We start from the raw sequence: 18,417 nt of genomic DNA on the forward strand, positions 1-18,417 counted from the left end.
TCGGTTGATCCGTCGTTCGGTAAACAGTAAATCTCAGAAAGGACAGTACCGGACATCCGAAATACCAACCGCACAACCAACATCCGTCTCGTCTACATATAGTCGCCCTATTACATCCCACTTTAACCTAACTAGGATGAAAAAAAAATAAAAAGTCCTAGAGGCTAGCGCGGAAATATGCATGCTAGAAACACCGACAATGATAGAACCGCTGTTTCATCACAGCGGGATAATACAGCAATCGCAGGGTATCGGGCATGGAATACAGAAGCAGAACCTGCCCGGGCACAGGCCGCCCCTGTCGCCGCCGCGCAAGCCCAGCTCCGATTCGGGGTGCGGTTTCTGCGGATCTATACAACAATATGTTAACCGCTTGTCCAAGATTCCCTAACTGGCCTGTAGAGCCTTATGGGCTTTGCTGTTCATGAATTTTGAATGTTGGTCCAAATTCCATGCGTTTTGGGTACGAGAATGCTGCGGGACGGAATGAAAAAAGGGGGTCGCGACGTTGCGACGGGTGGTGGGCTTACTCATGGGCTGGAACACCGGCGGCTGGTCGACCACCTGCTGCTGTGTCGCTGCGTTCAGTCGCGCGCGTTCGGGGAGCGGGATCTCGCTGCTGGACGGAAGGGTCTGCATGTTGGGCGACGGCGACATGGTGGATTTTTGTGGTTGGTGGTGGTGGTGGTGGAGTGGTCGCAGCGAATGTGGATTTGTTTGATTCCTAGGAGGGAAACGAGGGAAAAGTGAGAAATTGAAGTTGGAAGGGCAGGTGGGTGGGACTGACGAGAGCGACGTTTCTTTGAAGCGGCTGTTCGACCGCAGCAGCAGAGGGGAGGTGTGGCTATGCCTGAACGACGTTACGCAACATCGCATTGCGTCATTGGGCTGCTCGGACCTTACCCTAACCCTGGATCAACACCAGCCCTGACGACTTTAGTAATGTCAAGTCACCAGAATGAAAGATGCCGATTGAAGCCCGGCTTTCGCTCTCAAAAACGCTACTTGATACAGCCGCTTGCCCTGCTGTAATGGGTTAAGACAAGATCGTTTCTCATAAAGCTCGGCGGCTGCTCGAATCAAGTCGTGTAAGACTAAGAGGTACTGTGCATAACATGCAATCTCGATCACTGGCGTCGTTTCTCGGGTAGATGTGGATGGCTTGCCAAAGAGAAACCAGGAATATTAACTTCTTTCGTGCATGTACCTACCACATACGACCATAGGCGGTAGAAAACTCGGGATCCCGTCCGCTCTCCCTTAGATAAGCTACCGACCGCGGAACTAGTACTCAGGTCGGTGACGACTGGGGAATCCTCCGTGTTGTATGTTTCTTTTTCTTCCCCCCCCCCCACCTTTTTTTTTTGGTTCAGTAGTCTCGAGATGCGCTGACCAACAAGCCTCCCACCGCAAACAGCCCGCCTTTGAATTGATTCAAGCGACCCCATTACCCGATCATGAACTTTCTTACCCGCCCCGGTTCCCTACTTACAAGGCATCTACTAATCACCCATACCCATTCCAATCTGAATCTATCACATCCCGATCGTTGCCATGATACTGTCCATACCAATATTCACATGCAAATTCTCCTCCGCATCATCAAACCCACCAAACCCCATCGCCGGCGTAGGCCTCGCTTCCGCGTAACCCGGTTGGATATGACAGAGACATGCCATGGGGTCGATAGCACACATACCGCACGCTACGGAGAGCATATCAAGATGAACAAGTGGGAGTGAGAGCAATGCGGGGGACAGGTCGAGGGTGGCACTCGTTCCGTTGCTGCTGCTGCTGCTGCTGACAGTATTAGTGCCCGCAGCAGACGGCGCGATTGTCCTCTGCCCGGTCGTCTCGGCAGGGCTCAATACGAATGGCAAGTGGGCCGGAACTTGTTGGCCCACCGTGTTGATGGCGGATTCGCTACTACTGCTACTAGCAGTGAGACTAGCCGGCGTCGGTGGTAGCAGCAGTGAGGACAGGTCGGGTATCATGTCGCCGAGAATTCCCGAGGGCTGGGAAGGGGCGGCGAATTTCGAGATGTCTCTCAGGTGGCTGTTCTCGCCCCAACGGGATGGATCCTGTTGGCTGCCGTAGGCAAGACTGATCAGGGATGGTTGTGTTAGGGATGGATAGTTAGTCATGGGCATTATGGCGTCGAACGACGTCGGCATCTCTGGAGGAGAAATAGCTGTCACGTTCGGATTCGAGGTCCTGCCTCCCCAGAAGGATACCCTTGTCTCGGCCGCGGTGGCGGCCAACCTTTCCGGGTGACCGGGTCGGGATGTTCTGGGTGCTAACTCGCGATCCGCGGTCTGCCTCGTGCTTCGTGGTGGTGTTGGGAGTAGTTGCTGCTGTCCTTGCCTCCCAATCTGGCATCTTGGTTTCCTTGTATGAGTGGGGGAGTGAATAATGGTTGGCTGAAGACTGCGGTCAAACGTGTGAGAGATGAGGGTCTGGATTGATTTCCAGACCTCATCAACGACAAATGGAGGAATTGGAATGTTGGCATATTTGACGGCTTGATGAAAGGCGCTAGCAATCATGTCCCGACTCCGTGAGGCCCCGTTTTGAAAGCGCTTGTGCACTTCGTGATCCTCGACAATGCATTCGTATTCTGTAAGAACCGTTAGAAGGCAGATGCATCACAGCGATGGTGTTAAGTTTACCTCCACATGGTACCGCCTGATCCAGCGGAAAAATCACACGCCACAATTTATCCCAGTCCAGGACTTGTGTGGCCTTGCCCCGTCCGCGGAGTATGGACTCCACCGATGTTGTCACCCCGTCCTCGGGATCCTCGTCGGTTCGCTGGATTTGGCAGATGTTTTCGGGTGGCATTCGAACGTGGGAATCAAGTTCGTGTTCAGTTTCGAACAGTTCGCCGCGACGTCTGCAAATGGGCGATGTCTCAGGAGGTCTTTCCGGGGGTCGTTTGTGATGTTCGAGGATATGTCGCCTACCAGATATCAGTTGTGACCGCTGGGGTATTGGGGTAGGGACTTACTTAAGGAGCGTAATGTCAGAGAATGGTGCCAGTGCGCATTTGGGATGGTCTCTGACGTTGAACCTGAGAGGATTGCGCCTGCGGAAGGGGCAGCTGAAGTTGGTGGTAATCCCCGACAATTTTGGTTTTTTTGCCGCATTGTCTGCTTGGGCCTGGGTGTTGCTAGAGTTGCTATTATTGTTCCGATATCCACCTTCAATGCTGTTTTCAGGGTTCTCAGAATTGCGACAGCGCTTTCTGGTCCGTATAGACGTCTGTAGGTTGGTGCTGGCGTGGTCGCCATGCGCCTCAGCGTAATTTCCCATATAATATCCCGGTGTCTGTTCCCCCTTCTTCTTCATCTCGGATAGCCTTTCCAAGACTCGGTGTACAGTGGAGCGGACCTTGCGATCCACTACCAGCATTATTGATAGAGTCATGTCGAGGACGTCTTGAACAAAGCTTGAGCATCTTGGATGCTGTCGAAGTTGCGCAAGCCACTAAGAACTTGGCCGTTAGTCAAGTTAAAAGTTGTGGGTATCAATGGCTTAACATGACAGACCTCTCGGACGGAGGGGTTGACCTCTGCAAAACGGTTCCCGTTGGCGTTAACCCCCATCTTGAAGAAGGTGTCTTCTTGAACGGATTGGTACGGGACGTCGTGGACGGTCAGACGCCGCCTCGTATATTCCTCGACACCATATTGGCCAAGGAGCAGCCAGGTGATAAACTCGGAAAAGATACAACCCAGCATCCATATATCATATGAACTGGAGACGCTTTCCCCAAGCTCACACTCGGGCGGTCGGTAAGTTGGTGATACCGGTATCATGGCTGCGTTGCTTCTCGACTTGGTCGACTCGCTATGAAATCGGGTTAAACCAAAGTCTGCAATGACCAATCTTCCAGCACCACTCTCCCCGCTCTTGAACCAAAGTATGTTCCCTGGCTTAAGGTCTCCATGCCGGCCGTAGCACCTATAATCTGGCGACGAGGCAGCGGAACGGGGCAGGCGCATTCTATGGATTCGCGCGAGGCCTTCTGTGATCCCGAGGAACTGGTCCATTGCCCACGGAATGATTGTCGCGTCAGGCGTTGGATGGGTCTGCCAGAATTTGTGCAGATCACCTTCCGCCCATGGGAAGACCATATAGAGACTGCCTTGGTGTGTGTATGTGGCGAGTAGCTCGACAAGGTGCTGGTTTGCTCGGCCCAGCTGCCGGACTCGTCTCAGGGCATCGATCTCGTAGTTGAATGACGCACTGTTTGGTTCGTGGAGTTTCTTGATTGCGAAGACGTGATTTCCCCGCTGCAACTCGAATTAGCCAAAGCTAGCTCTGGTTGGGTTCGGTACCTAGTGGCTGCGGGTTGAGTAAGGCAGGTAGGTAGGTGGTACTCACTGACTGCGAAACTCCGCCGATGCTGTAGTGGGCGGGGTGGATCACGGTCTTGTACACGGTACTGTAACCACCTTGCGAAGTGCTAAAGGTTGAAATGAAAGGGACAACGGCTCTGTCTGGTAGGTCGTAATGAGGAGCCTCCCCTTGATAGGTGCTGGGGAAGTGGAAGGAAGGGGAGAGCATAGTCCATTGATAGACATCAAACGCTTCTCTGGCGAAATCAGTCCACACTTTCAGACACTGGACCTCGACATTGTCCCGAGTCCGAATGATGGTGGTAACGGTGCCCTTGGATGTATTTTGTAGAGTGCTCGTGGTAAATGGCAGAGCCGAATCCCAGAGATTCTCCCAGATAAATGAAAGGATTTGGTCCAATTTGTCAATCAGTGTGAGGATGGCAAAGAGCCGGCGCCGACACTTGAGGTCCGGGGAATGGTGCTGGCGAGTCCCGTCAGTTTCGCTGCCGCAAACTTCACTGACAACTCTGCTGAGCCCAGGTTCTGGAAGGCGGAGGCGACTCTGCAGCTCGCAGCGCACTGCAACTGGACAAACTATCTCGTACAACTTGTCGACGGGTAAAAATTTCGTTCCTTGCTGTGGAAGATGTACCATTTCTCGCCGTAGCAACTGTTCGATGGTTGGGCCAGGCCAGACTGCAGGCGAGGGGATGAGCGCAACCTGACAATGGTGACGCTTAAGCGGAAGAACCGTGTGGCCATTCTGTTCCTGGCTGCCGGAGCGTGGAGATGGCTCCAATATAGCGCTGACCTCCATACTGTCCATGGCTGTCGGATACAAGTTGTTGGAATAATCGCATCTAGAAAACAGGGCGGTTCGAGAGCGCGTGGTGAGTTTTTGGTTCTTGATACGACCTTTTCATAAGGCAGCAGCTCCTCCACCACCGCCCCCCCACCCACACGAAACTCCGCCCGATTGAGATGTCTTGTGATCTCCCAGCATTTGGATGTTCTGGTTCAGCAGGGGATTGGCGCCCAGAGACCCAGCAGCCAAGCCCAGTGCGCACTGCTTTACCCTCCACAAGCAGTATTGTGGCGCTCAGCGGCCAGTCACAGGTCTCCATACCGTTTTGAATGAAGCAAGTCATCTCTGCGACCAATCGAGTAACCCGAGATGCAAGCCGCAAGCCAAAAATTCGGTTGACTGAAACAGTCTAGTCTCAGCCCAGTAAGTTTCAACAACTCATCAGCGAGAGGCGGCAGTAATATCGGACGGTTCACGATGACCGCAGAGCTTCAGACTGTGTTCCTTCACACCTTGACCGAAGTGTGATGTAATAAGCAGAGATGAGACAATACCTACTCAGATGAGGTGATACTGAGATGGGATTGCAGGGCTGAGACGAACGGGTGACTGACAACTATATAAGCAATTATGTGACTTGCTCAAGTTCCGTTCCATCAGTTCTCACGTATGAGTCGGTTCTAATTCTCATTGCATTTTGAACGAGCCGCATCAGTAACTCCCCATCAATTGGCACAAATTCAAATCCCACCTCTCCACACGAAAAGGAGATGGCCAGTGCCAGCCATATTGCTGGGCCGGAAAGGTGACCCTCCTATCCCACCTACCCCGAACGCCTTGGAAACTGAACTTGAACATTAACTTGAATCTGAGTGTAATTAGATTAGAGGATGGCTCAATGCTTGCGGCTTTTGTCTACGACCTCACATCTTTTCAAGATCGCCTCTTGCAAGCAGCAATGCAGCAGGAGCTGTGTAGGGCTAAAAAAGATGGTATCAAACGAGAGCATGGGCTCCCGCAGGAGACAGTTTCAGTGGCCGGGAGGGTCGTTGGTACCCGGGCGCGCCTGTGAGCGCGCAATCTGTCGTTGTTACTATGATCTTGTACGATTTGGAACACTCTCTGTCAACCCCCAAGTCGCCATCGCACTCGCAGAGCACGGATGTCCATAGTTATCCCACCATCCTGTTTAGAGAGCGGGAAACGCACAGGTTGTGGCCGCGCTCACCTCCTTATAAAACCTAATGCTTATCAAGAATCAGGAGGCCTCGAACTTGCTGGCTAGGAACTCGCCTAGCGGTGCTAAGCTACATAATTATCGCAAAGCACCAGCTTTGTTTAAGGGGCTACGTGAGAAGGCCGACATGCCGGCCGAGGATTCAACATCGTTAATGGAGCACCAAGGCAGGGTATTGCGCTAAAAAGAGGGTTTGTTGCCCCGTATTTCATGCCTATTACTAGGTAGGCAAGTCGTAAGTGCAGTGGATTGACTCCTGTTCCCTGAGCCCTGCCCGCACAATAAATCTCCTCTGCGCTTGCGAAATGGCCCTCCAGTGTGAACGTAAAGTGAAGCACGCATGGATATCTTCTCTGTTCCCAACAAATTTAATACTAGGAACCAACTATAATTACATGAAAACCGTACTTTGCCTTGTTATTTCGTACAAACGCAAACTACTCGCTAATAGCCTTTGGATTCTCGCACTCGGCCCTCTGGTAGTCGTATCTACGCGCGTGTAACGCGTAGGAGCTCTGGCTGGCGTTTTACGAAGTTATGTGCCCAGAGTTCGCCGACAGGAGGCGCGGCGCAGTGCGAGTAGCACATGGTTGGCCATATCTTCCACACCACACAATCCAGGTAGAAATGCGCGTGCATCTAGCTCAATTACATATTGAACTACTGACTTCTCTTCTAAACTGTAAGCTTGCGTGAGCTGGCTGGAGTATCGTGTCGTGCAGGCCGGCCAGACAATTAAACAACCGTTGTAGACTTTCGCTGCAGCTCGGATACTTCGTTTTTCATTGTTCTTAATAGGAGCCAAGAGCACCCTGGCTACGTACGAGGTGGAAGACATGGTTTGTTATTAAGAAGTAGCGTTTGAAAGTAGGAGAGTCGCGTCGCGTTGGAAAGTGCGCCGCTCCCTTATAATGCACGTTAGCACGTACATTAATGATGAGGTGAGCAAGGACGTCCCTGTCACCATCAAGCAGCAGATCTAAGTAAAGTGTAGCGTATTGAGCGATATGGCCGTGAGCAGGCCAGAGATCAGACCGGCGATAGGGAGCGTTAGAACCCAGCCGATAAAGATGAAGCCTATCTGGAGCCGATTCACGGCGCCAAAGTCGAGGTTCATCAGCGCGATACTAAAGATAGTACCTGCCAGGCACTGCATCGTACTAACAGGCAGGCTTAGCTGGCTAGCAAGCAGTATAGTAATAGCTGTACTAAGTTCTAGAGTATAACTGCGCATCTGGTTAAGCTGTACAATCTTGTTGACAACCCCCAGGTTGCAAAGCCCTAAGTTCCGTCCTCCGGGACTCAGATTTGGCGGGGCCTTCTCCTCCCTACCTAATTAGTTCCGTGGGGCTTTGTGGTCCTCTAGGGGAACTATTCCTGTCAGACACGATTCCAAGACCACTGCAACTTTAGCCCCAAAAGAGGGGGCACAGCGTGGGTATTTCGCGGTCGCTGCCCTGATTGGGATTGCGTTTCACTGCCTAGGCGTGAGGAAACAGTGAATGCAAAAGAGAACGAAAACCCCGAAAAAGGATAAGATTAGAGGTATACTAACCTGCCTTCTGCAGCGACTTTTGGTACTGTAGGTGCGCACCTTCTCCGTCCCCGGCGTTCCGGTGGTTGCTGGGGGACTCATCGAATTGTACTGCGCTAACATGCACTTTTCCCACAGCCTCGCCACCCTGACATGACTGGACTCCGCGACCAGAAATGTGGTGTAACTTCACCATTTTTTTTTTTTTTTTTTTTTTGGCGCATGTTGAAGCAAGCCCCTTACAAAAGCGGGGGTTGAGTCCAGTTACCTCGCAGCTGAGAAAATTTTCCTTTACCAACAACAGACAGACAAGTCGTCACGTCTGCACGATTATTCTACCTCTCTTTTTCCGCATTGCCCCTTTCCGGAACACGTAAAAATGGGGGATATCCTAGCCGAGCGTCCCGCCGAGGTCATCTCTGCAATTTTCAAGGTAACAGAGGAGCAGATCGTGCCGTCGATGCGGCAGAGCGTATCTGCCGGCAACCTCCCCTTCGGCGCCGCCATCCTCCACCAGGCCACCCTTACACCCTTCACCGTCTCCGTGAACAAAGTTCGAGAATCCCCACTCCTCCACGGCGAGACCAACTGTATCCGCGAGTTCTTCGCTACCCCGTCAGACAAACGACCTCCCGTCAACAGCTGCCTGTTCTTCGCCACGCACGAGCCTTGCTCGCTCTGCCTGAGCGGCATCAGCTGGACGGGATTCTCCACTGTGTGCTTCCTTTTCACGTACGAGGATACGCGCGACCTGCTGGGTATCGGCGGCGACATTGACATCCTCGAGGAGGTGTTTCGCGTCGCGGGGCCGTCCGACACCAAGGATTCGCTCGCTGCTCGTCCATTGTATAACAAGGAAAATCGCTTCTTTAAGGCTAAGTCGGTGGCAGAGCTGTGGAATCAGATCGAGGATGGAGCTGAGAAGGAGAGGCTCAAGGAGGAAATTCAGCGAGTGAGGGGTTTGTTTGATGAGTTTAAACAGGCTTAGGGGGCCTGCTGACATGAGGCTTCTCGTCGGGCTGCCAGGATCTTTATTAGTTAGCTATAGAGACGACTCAGACACCCGAGTAACCGAGTTCTTTTTGACCCCCACAAGTCCTTGGTAATTAAATACTTCTAGAGTTAAAGAAATGCGAAATGGTGAAAACGAAAGCGACCCGTGTCGTAAGTGATGCGTGTCGTTGCGTCATAATCTCTTGGACAATCCTAACCCCCCTTCCCCCTAACGATACTTTCCGTTCACCGCAATACTTACCGATCACTCATAATTAGAACATCATTCCAAATACTAAGCGCGGCAACTTCACTGCTTCCTATTATCGGCCATAAATGCCATCAGCAACTCGCACGCCCTGAGGGAAGCATCCCATGCGGTCTGCAGCTGCCCCGTGTTCTGGAAGCTGATACGGAATGCACCCGTTGCGAAGCTGGTATTGATTTCCTCGTCACTCAGCAGATCGAAGCTATGCTCCCCGATCATGGAGTGGGCGTGGATGTACATCCAAACTACCGCACCGCCCCGACGGCAGCGTATAAATGTTCGCCACCGCTTTGTGGGGCACAAGTGAGTATTTCCCCTCTGTCTCACGCCCTTGCCGTATAAGGGGCAATCACAGGCTCGGGCCCTGACGCATGCCAACGCTTTCACACTGCCGCTGCCGCTGCCGCTGCCACTGCCGGTACCGTCTTGGGGACCGCGAGTGGCAGGATCCGGGGTCCGTATAAAGAGGAGACAAGAGTCGTAGAGTTCCCCGTTGTTGAGATCGGCTCCCTTGGCCCATACGACGGTGCGGAAAAAGATGTCACCCACAGCGTTGAGCACCTCGATACTCCTGAGGTTGCCGGCGGCGTCGAGGTCGATCTCGGTGGTTAGCTGCCACCCAGCCTGGCAGAGGAAGGATGGGATGGATAGGAAGGAAGTGCATTCGGTAAGGTAGACCTTTGGACCGCGGGGGTGGATGGTGGCCTGGTGGCGCACAACCGCATCGAGGGCCAGGAGCACGCGCTGCTGCGTCGCCTTGTCGGTCTCGCTCCAAGCCTTCGTCTCGAGAACGGCTTGCCTGACGGCTGCGGCCGACTCGGCGAGGTAGTAGACAAGACCGCGGCAAATCAGCCAGAGCGCCTGGAAGGCAACCCAGAGGTAGGCAACGTCGTGCTTTTCTCGCTGCATGTTGAGGAAGGTGATGAATAAGGGTACCAGATTGAGCGGCATGCCCAGGCCCATGAGCATGCGGCGGGCAGGACTGCGGCGCACATTGGGCGGCGTGCCGAGCACGATAACGCCCTCTCCTCCGGTGGTCAGCGGGGTCGGCAGGGCGCCAGCAACAATGTCGACAGTCGTTTCCGTGGGGTTGTCGCGGCCCAGGTCAAGCACCTGGAGCAGGGCAGCAGCAACGAACCCCCAGGCCCAAGGAATCGCAGTGGTGATCCAGAGGATTTGGCTGCCCCATTTCCAGAGCCAAAAGACCTCGCAGAGCTTAGCCAGCGAGCTGACGAGCACGATCCAGTCCTGGGCATATGTCGGTGACCCGTCCGTGTCGGGCAGGTACCAGTATATGGGGACCTCTCCGCCATCTACTTGGCGGCGAACTGCTGCGAGCAGCAACGCCGTCTTCCTGTCGAGGCAGTAGAGCCTCGATATCCGGGGCTCCTTAGGCGGCTCAGAGGCCTGCACTGAAGAAACCGAAACCACGCCGCCACCGGGGGCACCCGAGCCTTCCGAGCCTTCCGTCTTCAACTTGTCCTCATTCTTACCACCACCGCCGGCTCCGCCTGTATGCCGGCGGAGCGCGCCGAGCTGCAACAACCCTGGGCGGAACGTCCTGTCGATGAGCACCGCCCGGGCATCGCCAAGGTCAACCCGGTTCTTGATCGCTTCCGTCGGTCGCAGCGGGAAAACCAGACCCAGCGCATCGTCGACATGCTGGTTACGGAGGCCGCTACTCTCGCGCGCCCAGTCCGGCACCGCGGCGGCGAGACAGGCTTTGATGACATGGAGCAAGCCGAAGCTGCTCATGGGCGCCCACGCCAGGCCCCCAGCACCTCGCAGCCCATGCACCAGCGCTTCGGCGATGGGGGCCCCGATGAGCGTTGCGACCGTCGAGATCTCGACTAGGCCCCCGCTAATGGTCGGCTCCGACATTTCTTGGTGTTCGCATCGATGATGGCTTGTGCGCAGACCGGGCAAGGGGAAGAAAATCGGGCGTTGCGAGGACGCCATCCTGAGACACACGGCAGGCTGCCGCCCTGGTCGTTTTCGCGGGCTTTTTGGTGGCTTGGTGGGCGCCTTTTTTTTTTCTCTTCATGGCGCGCGGCACATTCGATGGAGGGAGGGACTGTGCTACCCGAGAAATAACAGGGTGGGCGCTGTGCATTTGTTCGTCAAGCTTGTCGTTCCTGGTTGATTGGCTGCACGGACGGGCCGAACGCCGAGGAAGTGCACTGTCGGGGCGCAGCGTTCCTCCAGAGTGAGAGAGGGAGATAAGATGGCTGAAGGCCACCTTCACAACCAGGCAACTGGCGTGGCTGGCAACTGCTACTGCGATGGCAGAAATATTGCATGGCCCTTATATGGAGGCCACATCGACTTTATGAACCTCGAGTTCTACTAGAACAACTTTAATGTTGTGACTAGAGTCATTAATCGGCGTGGCTGATGCCAACGGCCGACATTCTTCTTTGCATTGTTCCGGTGGCGGCAATGTCGGTATCTGTGGAAGGCGTATGAAAGAGAGCAGCTGGACTTCCCTACGGGGGTTGAACCCATAACAAGTGGCCACTATAACAAGATGTGTGTTCAATCTCCCTCAGTAAAGGCCAATCCTTCGGACGGGGCTCAGAGAGAGATAAAACGCTGGTTGTTTAAACCTTTTGTTAACGACGAGGATAATTAGTCGTATATGTACGTGCTAATAGGTCAGTTTCTCTACAGAGATTCTCAAGTATATTACTCTCTATCGTGGCTTTATAGGCCCGTATGAGATGGCTGCGGAAAACGCTTAGACGCCCGCTAGGTTGACGTAACTTACATTTGTCGACGGTATACATTGTTTTGATGTAACTAACACGTAGTGTTTGAGGCAATTTGTCAAAAGAGAATCTGCAATAGAGGCATATACCAATATTGACAGTATCCTCGATTGCCGTAGGCAGGGGCCATTGACCAGACCGACACCAGTTACATTTAGCTACCGTAGTCTAAGCGCCGTCCACCTTTCTCCTTGACGCTGGTAACCTCACTTGATGCAATGTATAAAATTCTGCCTCTTTGTAATTACTGTTATTGTTATCATTGCCATCATCGCTACTTACTGAGTTAGGGAAAACTGTCCTCAGGAATCTTGGCCCTCTGATCAGAGGGAGGCGGTTGCGGGGATGACACCCTTGGGGGCTGAACTTTGTATCGATACATTTTTCTTTGCACCTTAAGTAGGGCCGTCCGGCCAACACTCCTTATATAGGACAACAATCAACATACCTTTTCTTCACACTTGTTACTCGCTTAATTGAAGGCTTTAAGTATCTTGTATACAAAGTGATCTCGCTCTGAGAAGAGGGAGCTCTATCTGTATAGTTGTTTTGAACCTATCTAGGCTGTAGGTACCCGATTTGTTGTGGTAGCGCCTGTCTTGTCCATCTTGTCCGTTTAGGTATTTACCCTTCCCTTGTATTGTTGGTTATATGGGTGTAGATGAGTGTTTCTGTACCATTTCACTAGAACTCTAGATGCGTTTTATATATAGATATAACTACTAGAAGGTTAAATATAAAGATCTAAGGATTATTTGCAAGTGGTTTACACTTGTATATAAAACCAAAGCTAAATACAGTATCCTTGACGAAGATATATATAGCTTACTAGCCCTGTATATCATATATATCCTATCTAGAAAGCGATCCTCATGTCATTCTCCCGCCTTTTCTCGGGGAGACAGAGCAGCCAATACCTACGCCACACCCGTGCCATGGGCGTTCTCTCCTCGCAGCAAGCTGTGCTCGACACTTGCATTGCAGTGCTCCAACAACTGTCGGCATAAGGAGTGATTAGGGTGGCCAGGCGCCACCGCTGCCGGACGGCAACGGCGCGTGTTCCAGGTCCCGTCCCTATCTGGAAGGTGGGATGTAGTTGACTCGGAGGTGCCGGAAGGAGCAAAGCGCGAGGACCAGATTGGCCACGATGGAAAGGCACAAAGGGCATTCCTTCCTTTTATAGACTCGCCAGGCGGCTGTAATGTTTACTTATTAGTAGGAATAAATAGAAAGCATGAACTTGCTATCGCTTAGAAACGATACAAAATACTAGATAATAGATTTGGCTAAATCTTAATCGTGGCAGGGAAAGAGGACCGAATCGCATCTTTACAGAAAGGGATGCCAAGTGTCACATCATCTGGTTTTATGACTCCGACCTCTCACCCGGATGGCACTGGCATTTACGTTCTTATACACTTTGGTAAGACCCCAGGTATTTGAGACCATACGGGCTGTTACCATCCTTATCTGCAGGACGCGGGCCGGCTCAAATTCGATGCCGTGTGCGGTAGCAAGCCGAGAGCCTCCATTCAGCAAGAGCGATGACTGAAGATCTGCCAGTAATCCATCACCTTCCGTGATTTCTGAATTTTGGGATATGGGCATCACGAATGAAGTGCAAGTGTTGGAGCAGAGATTATGTGAGTCATCTCATGCCGGGGTCGGAATGGGCAACCACACGAGCCGGAAGCCTCGTGTTGGTGCTGTTAGACGAGCGATGGCCGCCGAATATGCAGCTCAACTGTCGTTTCGCAGCCTCGTCCGACCAACTACTCTGCACGTAGCCCAGCACCATACCTGCTGCCTGAATTACCCTCTAAAAGGTAAGGACCTACTTGAGTAACTACAGTCGCTAAACCGAGTAGTGGAGGTCGGCTCACCAATCATGCATGAGCAAGGCATCCACAGTCTGCACGATGCATCTCCTTTGCGCTCGCAAAATACCACCACCGTCTGTGAACGTCGCACGAGGCACACAAAATATCTCATACCGAGATTCAGCGCTCCCTTTAGCCCTCGCTGGCTTGAACCGATCAATGAACCTATATGGATCCGTATGCCCTTGAGATATCGCCAGCATCTATCACAGCCGCCTGCCTTACAGAAGAGGTCTGCGTTGCCGTCTATGAGCAGGTCGTCGTTCCAGGACCCCAAGATGCATCTGGACGCCGAGCTGGACGACAATTCCCTCACTTGATGCCCGAACAAAGCTTCGCACGTTGATCACTTTGGCGAGGAACCCGCCGCGACGAGACTGACACCGGATTCTAAGCATATCGCCCGACGGTTTCAACTATATTTATCCAGCTCGTTGGGATTCCAGGTTGCCCGTCGTGGAAGCTCGTACCCACGGAAAGGACTGATGTCATTTAGAAAGGGATAACAGCCTCGCCAACCAGCTCCCCCGCGTGCAAACCACCACAGCCAATCCAAATGAGCCGCACTCCATCCTTGCTGCCATTAATGAAAGGTCCTGAAATGCCGATAGCTGCTACAAGGGGAATGTGAACACCAGATCATTTTTTTCGCGTGTCCGGTAACTATCGGGTATGCACCCCGGATCTTCTAGCCAAGATCATAAAGCGGCATCGTTTCCGGGTTTGTGGTTTCGCGCACGGGGCGGCGGTCTAACCGTGTCCGAAGAAACCGCGATCAGCAAGTGATTTACCGTGCTCTCTTATTTTTCCACGCGGTCGCGGTTGGAGGTATCCTGGACTCTGGCGATTTGGGGCCCAGGCCAAGCCGGGCTTGGCTACTCCGTATGTTCGTTTTCTGGGGCATTCTAATGACGGGGTATACTTCGGTTGCAACGGTCGCTAATAAAGATGTAACGGATTTCCGCCAACGGCGTGCTGCGGAATGAGTTTCTCCATCGTTTTCTCCGGCCTAATTAGCAACGCTCAACGCGGAATGGACAGAGCAATGCGCATCCGTACATATTTAACTCAAAGTAATAGCGCCTTGGGACGAGTTTTGGGAGGTTCAGCCATTGCATTTCCTGGTAGATGATCGCCATAGATATTACTTGATACAGGCAGCGAACACAAACGATGGCCCCGTTCAGCCTCTCCATCCTCGCCGGAGTGCTCGCACTCGTCTCGGCCGTCCAGGGACAGTGCGGCGCCGGCAACCCCGACGCCACGGTGACTGGCTCGGGCAACTCGTTCACGGCCGCCAAGGGCTCAAATACCGTGTACCAGGGCTCCGACTACCGGGCTGCGATCCAGGCGGCCGTCGACTCGATCGGCAGCGGCCAGCGTGTCGCCGTCATGGCGTCGGGCTCCATTGGGGCCAACACCATCAGCATCGGCAGCGGCAAAATCTTCGAGGGCTGTGGCACCATCAATGTCGGCAACAAGGCAGGCCGCGGAGCCATCGAATCGCTCAACACGGCCGACGTCCAGATTCCCTACCTCACCATGACCGGCAACCCCTACTTTGGTCTGCGCTTCTACGGCACCCGCAACCTGTCGCTAGGGAAGATCACCATGAACCTCAGCGGCGGTCTCGGCATTCGCTTTGACCGCGATGCGGCGGCCAACACCAATGTGAAGATGGACGTCATCTCGGTCACAGGCGCCGGCAGCCACGCCGTCGAGACGTGGAACATCGACGGCCTCAATATCAATCAGGTCATTGCCCGAAATGTGGGGGAGTCGGGTTTGCTGCTCCAGGCGACGCGAAACGCGAGGGTTGGGCTCGTCGATGGCAACAACGTCGCCACGGGGACGGGCTATGCCACGTTCCGCATGGCCAACAACAATGGCCAGCTAGCCAACGGCAACTACAACACCAACGTCTATATTGACAAGGTTGTTTCGCGCGGCGGCGGCCGTGGCATCTTTTGCGTGTCGCGGTCTGGTGGAGTCGTCATCGAGAGCATCGACCTCGCCAACAATGGGAACAACGCCATCCTCATCGAGAACTGCTACAACGTCTCGATCCGCGGCGGCACTGTCAACGGAGGAGGCGAGGTCCGGCTGGCGGCCCGCTCCGAGTTCCCCAACAACCGCGACATTTGGATCACGCTGACCGTCAACAACAACTCGGTCCGCGAGTCGCCTTGCGGTGAAAACACCAACTGGACGTTGTCGGGCAACGCCAACAGGAACGTTTGTTAGACGGAAACGAAAACTGGAATGGCTAGAAACATTTGAATACCTTTACTAGTGTTTATACTTTATTTTTATGAGGCTTGAAATAAAAGCGATTCATCTGCGCCGCGCGCGTGCAGTCAGGGCATTGCTCTATTATCCATCCTTGCCGTAGCCTGGGGGAACGATGTTCCGGGAATTGCGCTGTTCCCATCCCCGGCCGTCAATAGAACTGGCCTGGGCTCGTCCCGTCCTGCAGAACGGCTTCGGGTTGTACAGCACATTACAGCCCGCCTCTCCACCAATGGTCATAATGTCATCATCACTTTGTTCGCCATCCCCACTACCGCAGTTTTCGCTTTCAGCTCCCAAGCTATCACTCGGCCAGAACCTGTCGTGTCTTTGGTCTGATTAAGCGAATCGGCCATGCCCTTGTGGAATGACCGCGGCCGAGCCGAGGCCTTGACAATGAGCCGCGATAAATAAACCTGATGACGAGTTCCAAGTCGTAGCGGGCCGTTCCACTCTGTTGCGGATCCTACGTCATCGTAGTTGACTCTTCTTTGAAGTGTACCTAAGCACCTATCTTCTACAGGAAGGGTACCGAATTGGGTACCTCGTCCGGAGATTTGATGGGGTCGATGATGGAACCTTGTCATAGACTGCTTTTGGCCCTACCAAGGCAGTACCAGGGCTAGATGTCTCCCCCCGGTGGAAGTGCTCCGAGAGGAGGGACGCGGGTATAAGTTCCGTCCTAGACGTACACAACATCCCAAAATGATCCTCTTGGCCCATCGTCTAGCAGCAGCAGTTCATTGTCGGCACAATTCAGATCGCTGAGATGGTTGGATTCAAGGCTCCAGCGGGCACGGCCCTGCTATTTCTCACGGCACACTCCGTTGCCGTGCCGGTCATCTCTGAACCTACCACCACCTTCTCCGTGTCTCCCGTCACCCCTCCAGCGAGGCCTCAGACCAACGTGACCTCGCATGGACCCTACACAGGCCCGCCGCCGACCACCACCGGCGCTCTCACAACCGATGTGGTTGCCCCGTCCATTCCCGCTCTCCCACCCGGCCCCGACGCATTCAAATATCCTAGCGATGGCAAGCTGCATGCGCCGCTGCCGGCGCCGTACACACCCTCAGGCGGCCTCGGCACCAACGGCTCGGCCCCTGTCTACCGCATGTTGTCCGACTTTGACTACGAGTCAGTTGCGCTAGCTTTGTATCAGGAGTGGATTGAGCTCGACCTCTTCCACTGGGGTCTCGCGACCTTCTCAGACGAGGATTTTGAGGAGGCGGGCCTGACTGCTGAGGACCGCTTCCTCATCCAGTACATGGCAGACCAAGAAGTCGGCCACGCGACCCTGCTCAGCAACATGCTCGGCCCTGAAGCCCCTGCTCAGTGCACCTACAACTACCCGGCCACCAACGTGCGCGAGTTCATCGACTTTTGCCAGAAACTCACCCGCTGGGGCGAAGCGGGCGTGTATGGCTTCCTCGAGCACCTCAACGCGCGAGACGTGGCCCAGATGCTGCTGCAGAGTATCACCACAGAGGCTCGCCAACAGATGATCTTCCGTCAATTCGAAGGTCTCTTCCCCATGCCCGAGTGGTTCCAGGTTGGCATCCCACAGTCTTGGGCTTGGACGCTTCTCGCCCCCCATATCTCCAGCTGCCCTGAGAACCAAACCCGGCTCGTCTGGCAAAACTTCCCATCCCTGCACATCCTCAACCAGCCGAACCCGGCCCGCATCAATGGCTCAAACGTCTGGAACGAGACCAGAGGTGGCTATGCCAACTCGCTCAGCACTGAGGACATTGATGAAGAAGACAGCTGCCTGAACAGCGACGAAGTTGGCGCCAACTGCTCCCCGGCCATCACGCGCAACCGGTCCGAGCCGCTGTCGTACCCCGGCAGGCAGGTGTTTCTGGAGTGGGACGAGCCCGGCAGGCCGATCGGCCCTAATAATAGCTACATTACCGACACGAAAGCCGGGCCGCCGGCGTTCGCGGCGTGGGTTAGTCAGTTGAATGTGTCGTACACGCCACTCCAGGACATCAACGGGAATTCGGCATGGACGATCCAGCCAAATATGAGCACTTTCCAGGGTGACCCAGCAGTGAACGGAACCATTTTCTTGGTACTGACAGATGAAGATCTGTATGTTACGCCGTTTAATTTGACCATGCTGAATCCGCACGTGGTGGCTGTCGGTATGTATCAGGCCGGCTGAGGAGTTATATGAGGGTTCGTGCGTTATACAACGACAATAAGGAGGCCTGGGAGCAGGGACGAAAAGAGTGATAATCCTGGCGAGACGCAATGTACCTGTTGTACATACAAGTAATGCTTTCAAATTATCCTAT

The 18,417-nt window shown here is 53.8% G+C and overlaps 6 protein-coding genes and 1 non-coding gene across 7 annotated transcripts; 4 read left to right on the top strand and 3 right to left on the bottom strand.

The window, feature by feature from the left end:
• Positions 1-219: 219 nt before the first annotated feature.
• On the bottom strand, positions 220-639 carry MFIFM68171_06511 (uncharacterized protein; the record flags this gene model as incomplete). Its single annotated transcript, XM_071061931.1, has 2 exons — positions 220-350; positions 531-639. The coding sequence occupies 2 exons, from the start codon at positions 637-639 to the stop codon at positions 220-222; spliced, it is 240 nt and encodes a 79-aa protein (XP_070918032.1).
• A 575-nt stretch (positions 640-1,214) lies between these two features.
• MP_IFM68171_r14 lies at positions 1,215-1,330 on the top strand. Its single transcript, XR_011605955.1, has one exon. It is a non-coding gene; the product is annotated as a 5S ribosomal RNA (ribosomal RNA).
• A 205-nt stretch (positions 1,331-1,535) lies between these two features.
• Positions 1,536-5,169, bottom strand: MFIFM68171_06512 (uncharacterized protein; the record flags this gene model as incomplete). Its single annotated transcript, XM_071061932.1, has 6 exons — positions 1,536-2,617; positions 2,670-2,893; positions 3,008-3,486; positions 3,549-4,295; positions 4,387-4,824; positions 5,155-5,169. The coding sequence occupies 6 exons, from the start codon at positions 5,167-5,169 to the stop codon at positions 1,536-1,538; spliced, it is 2,985 nt and encodes a 994-aa protein (XP_070918033.1).
• Positions 5,170-8,298: 3,129 nt separating this feature from the next.
• Positions 8,299-8,907, top strand: MFIFM68171_06513 (uncharacterized protein; the record flags this gene model as incomplete). Its single annotated transcript, XM_071061933.1, has 1 exon — positions 8,299-8,907. The coding sequence occupies one exon, from the start codon at positions 8,299-8,301 to the stop codon at positions 8,905-8,907; it is 609 nt and encodes a 202-aa protein (XP_070918034.1).
• A 315-nt stretch (positions 8,908-9,222) lies between these two features.
• Positions 9,223-11,061, bottom strand: MFIFM68171_06514 (uncharacterized protein; the record flags this gene model as incomplete). Its single annotated transcript, XM_071061934.1, has 1 exon — positions 9,223-11,061. The coding sequence occupies one exon, from the start codon at positions 11,059-11,061 to the stop codon at positions 9,223-9,225; it is 1,839 nt and encodes a 612-aa protein (XP_070918035.1).
• Positions 11,062-15,001: 3,940 nt separating this feature from the next.
• MFIFM68171_06515 (uncharacterized protein) lies at positions 15,002-16,072 on the top strand (the record flags this gene model as incomplete). The annotated part of the gene is made up of 1 exon (XM_071061935.1): positions 15,002-16,072. The coding sequence occupies one exon, from the start codon at positions 15,002-15,004 to the stop codon at positions 16,070-16,072; it is 1,071 nt and encodes a 356-aa protein (XP_070918036.1).
• Positions 16,073-16,886: 814 nt separating this feature from the next.
• Positions 16,887-18,284, top strand: rds1 (uncharacterized protein; the record flags this gene model as incomplete). The annotated part of the gene is made up of 1 exon (XM_071061936.1): positions 16,887-18,284. One exon carries the CDS (start codon positions 16,887-16,889, stop codon positions 18,282-18,284), a length of 1,398 nt encoding a protein of 465 aa, XP_070918037.1.
• Positions 18,285-18,417: the final 133 nt, after the last annotated feature.

Source organism: Madurella fahalii (assembly GCF_045866475.1).
Source record: "Madurella fahalii IFM 68171 DNA, scaffold_3, whole genome shotgun sequence".
Taxonomy (NCBI): Eukaryota; Fungi; Ascomycota; class Sordariomycetes; order Sordariales; genus Madurella; species Madurella fahalii.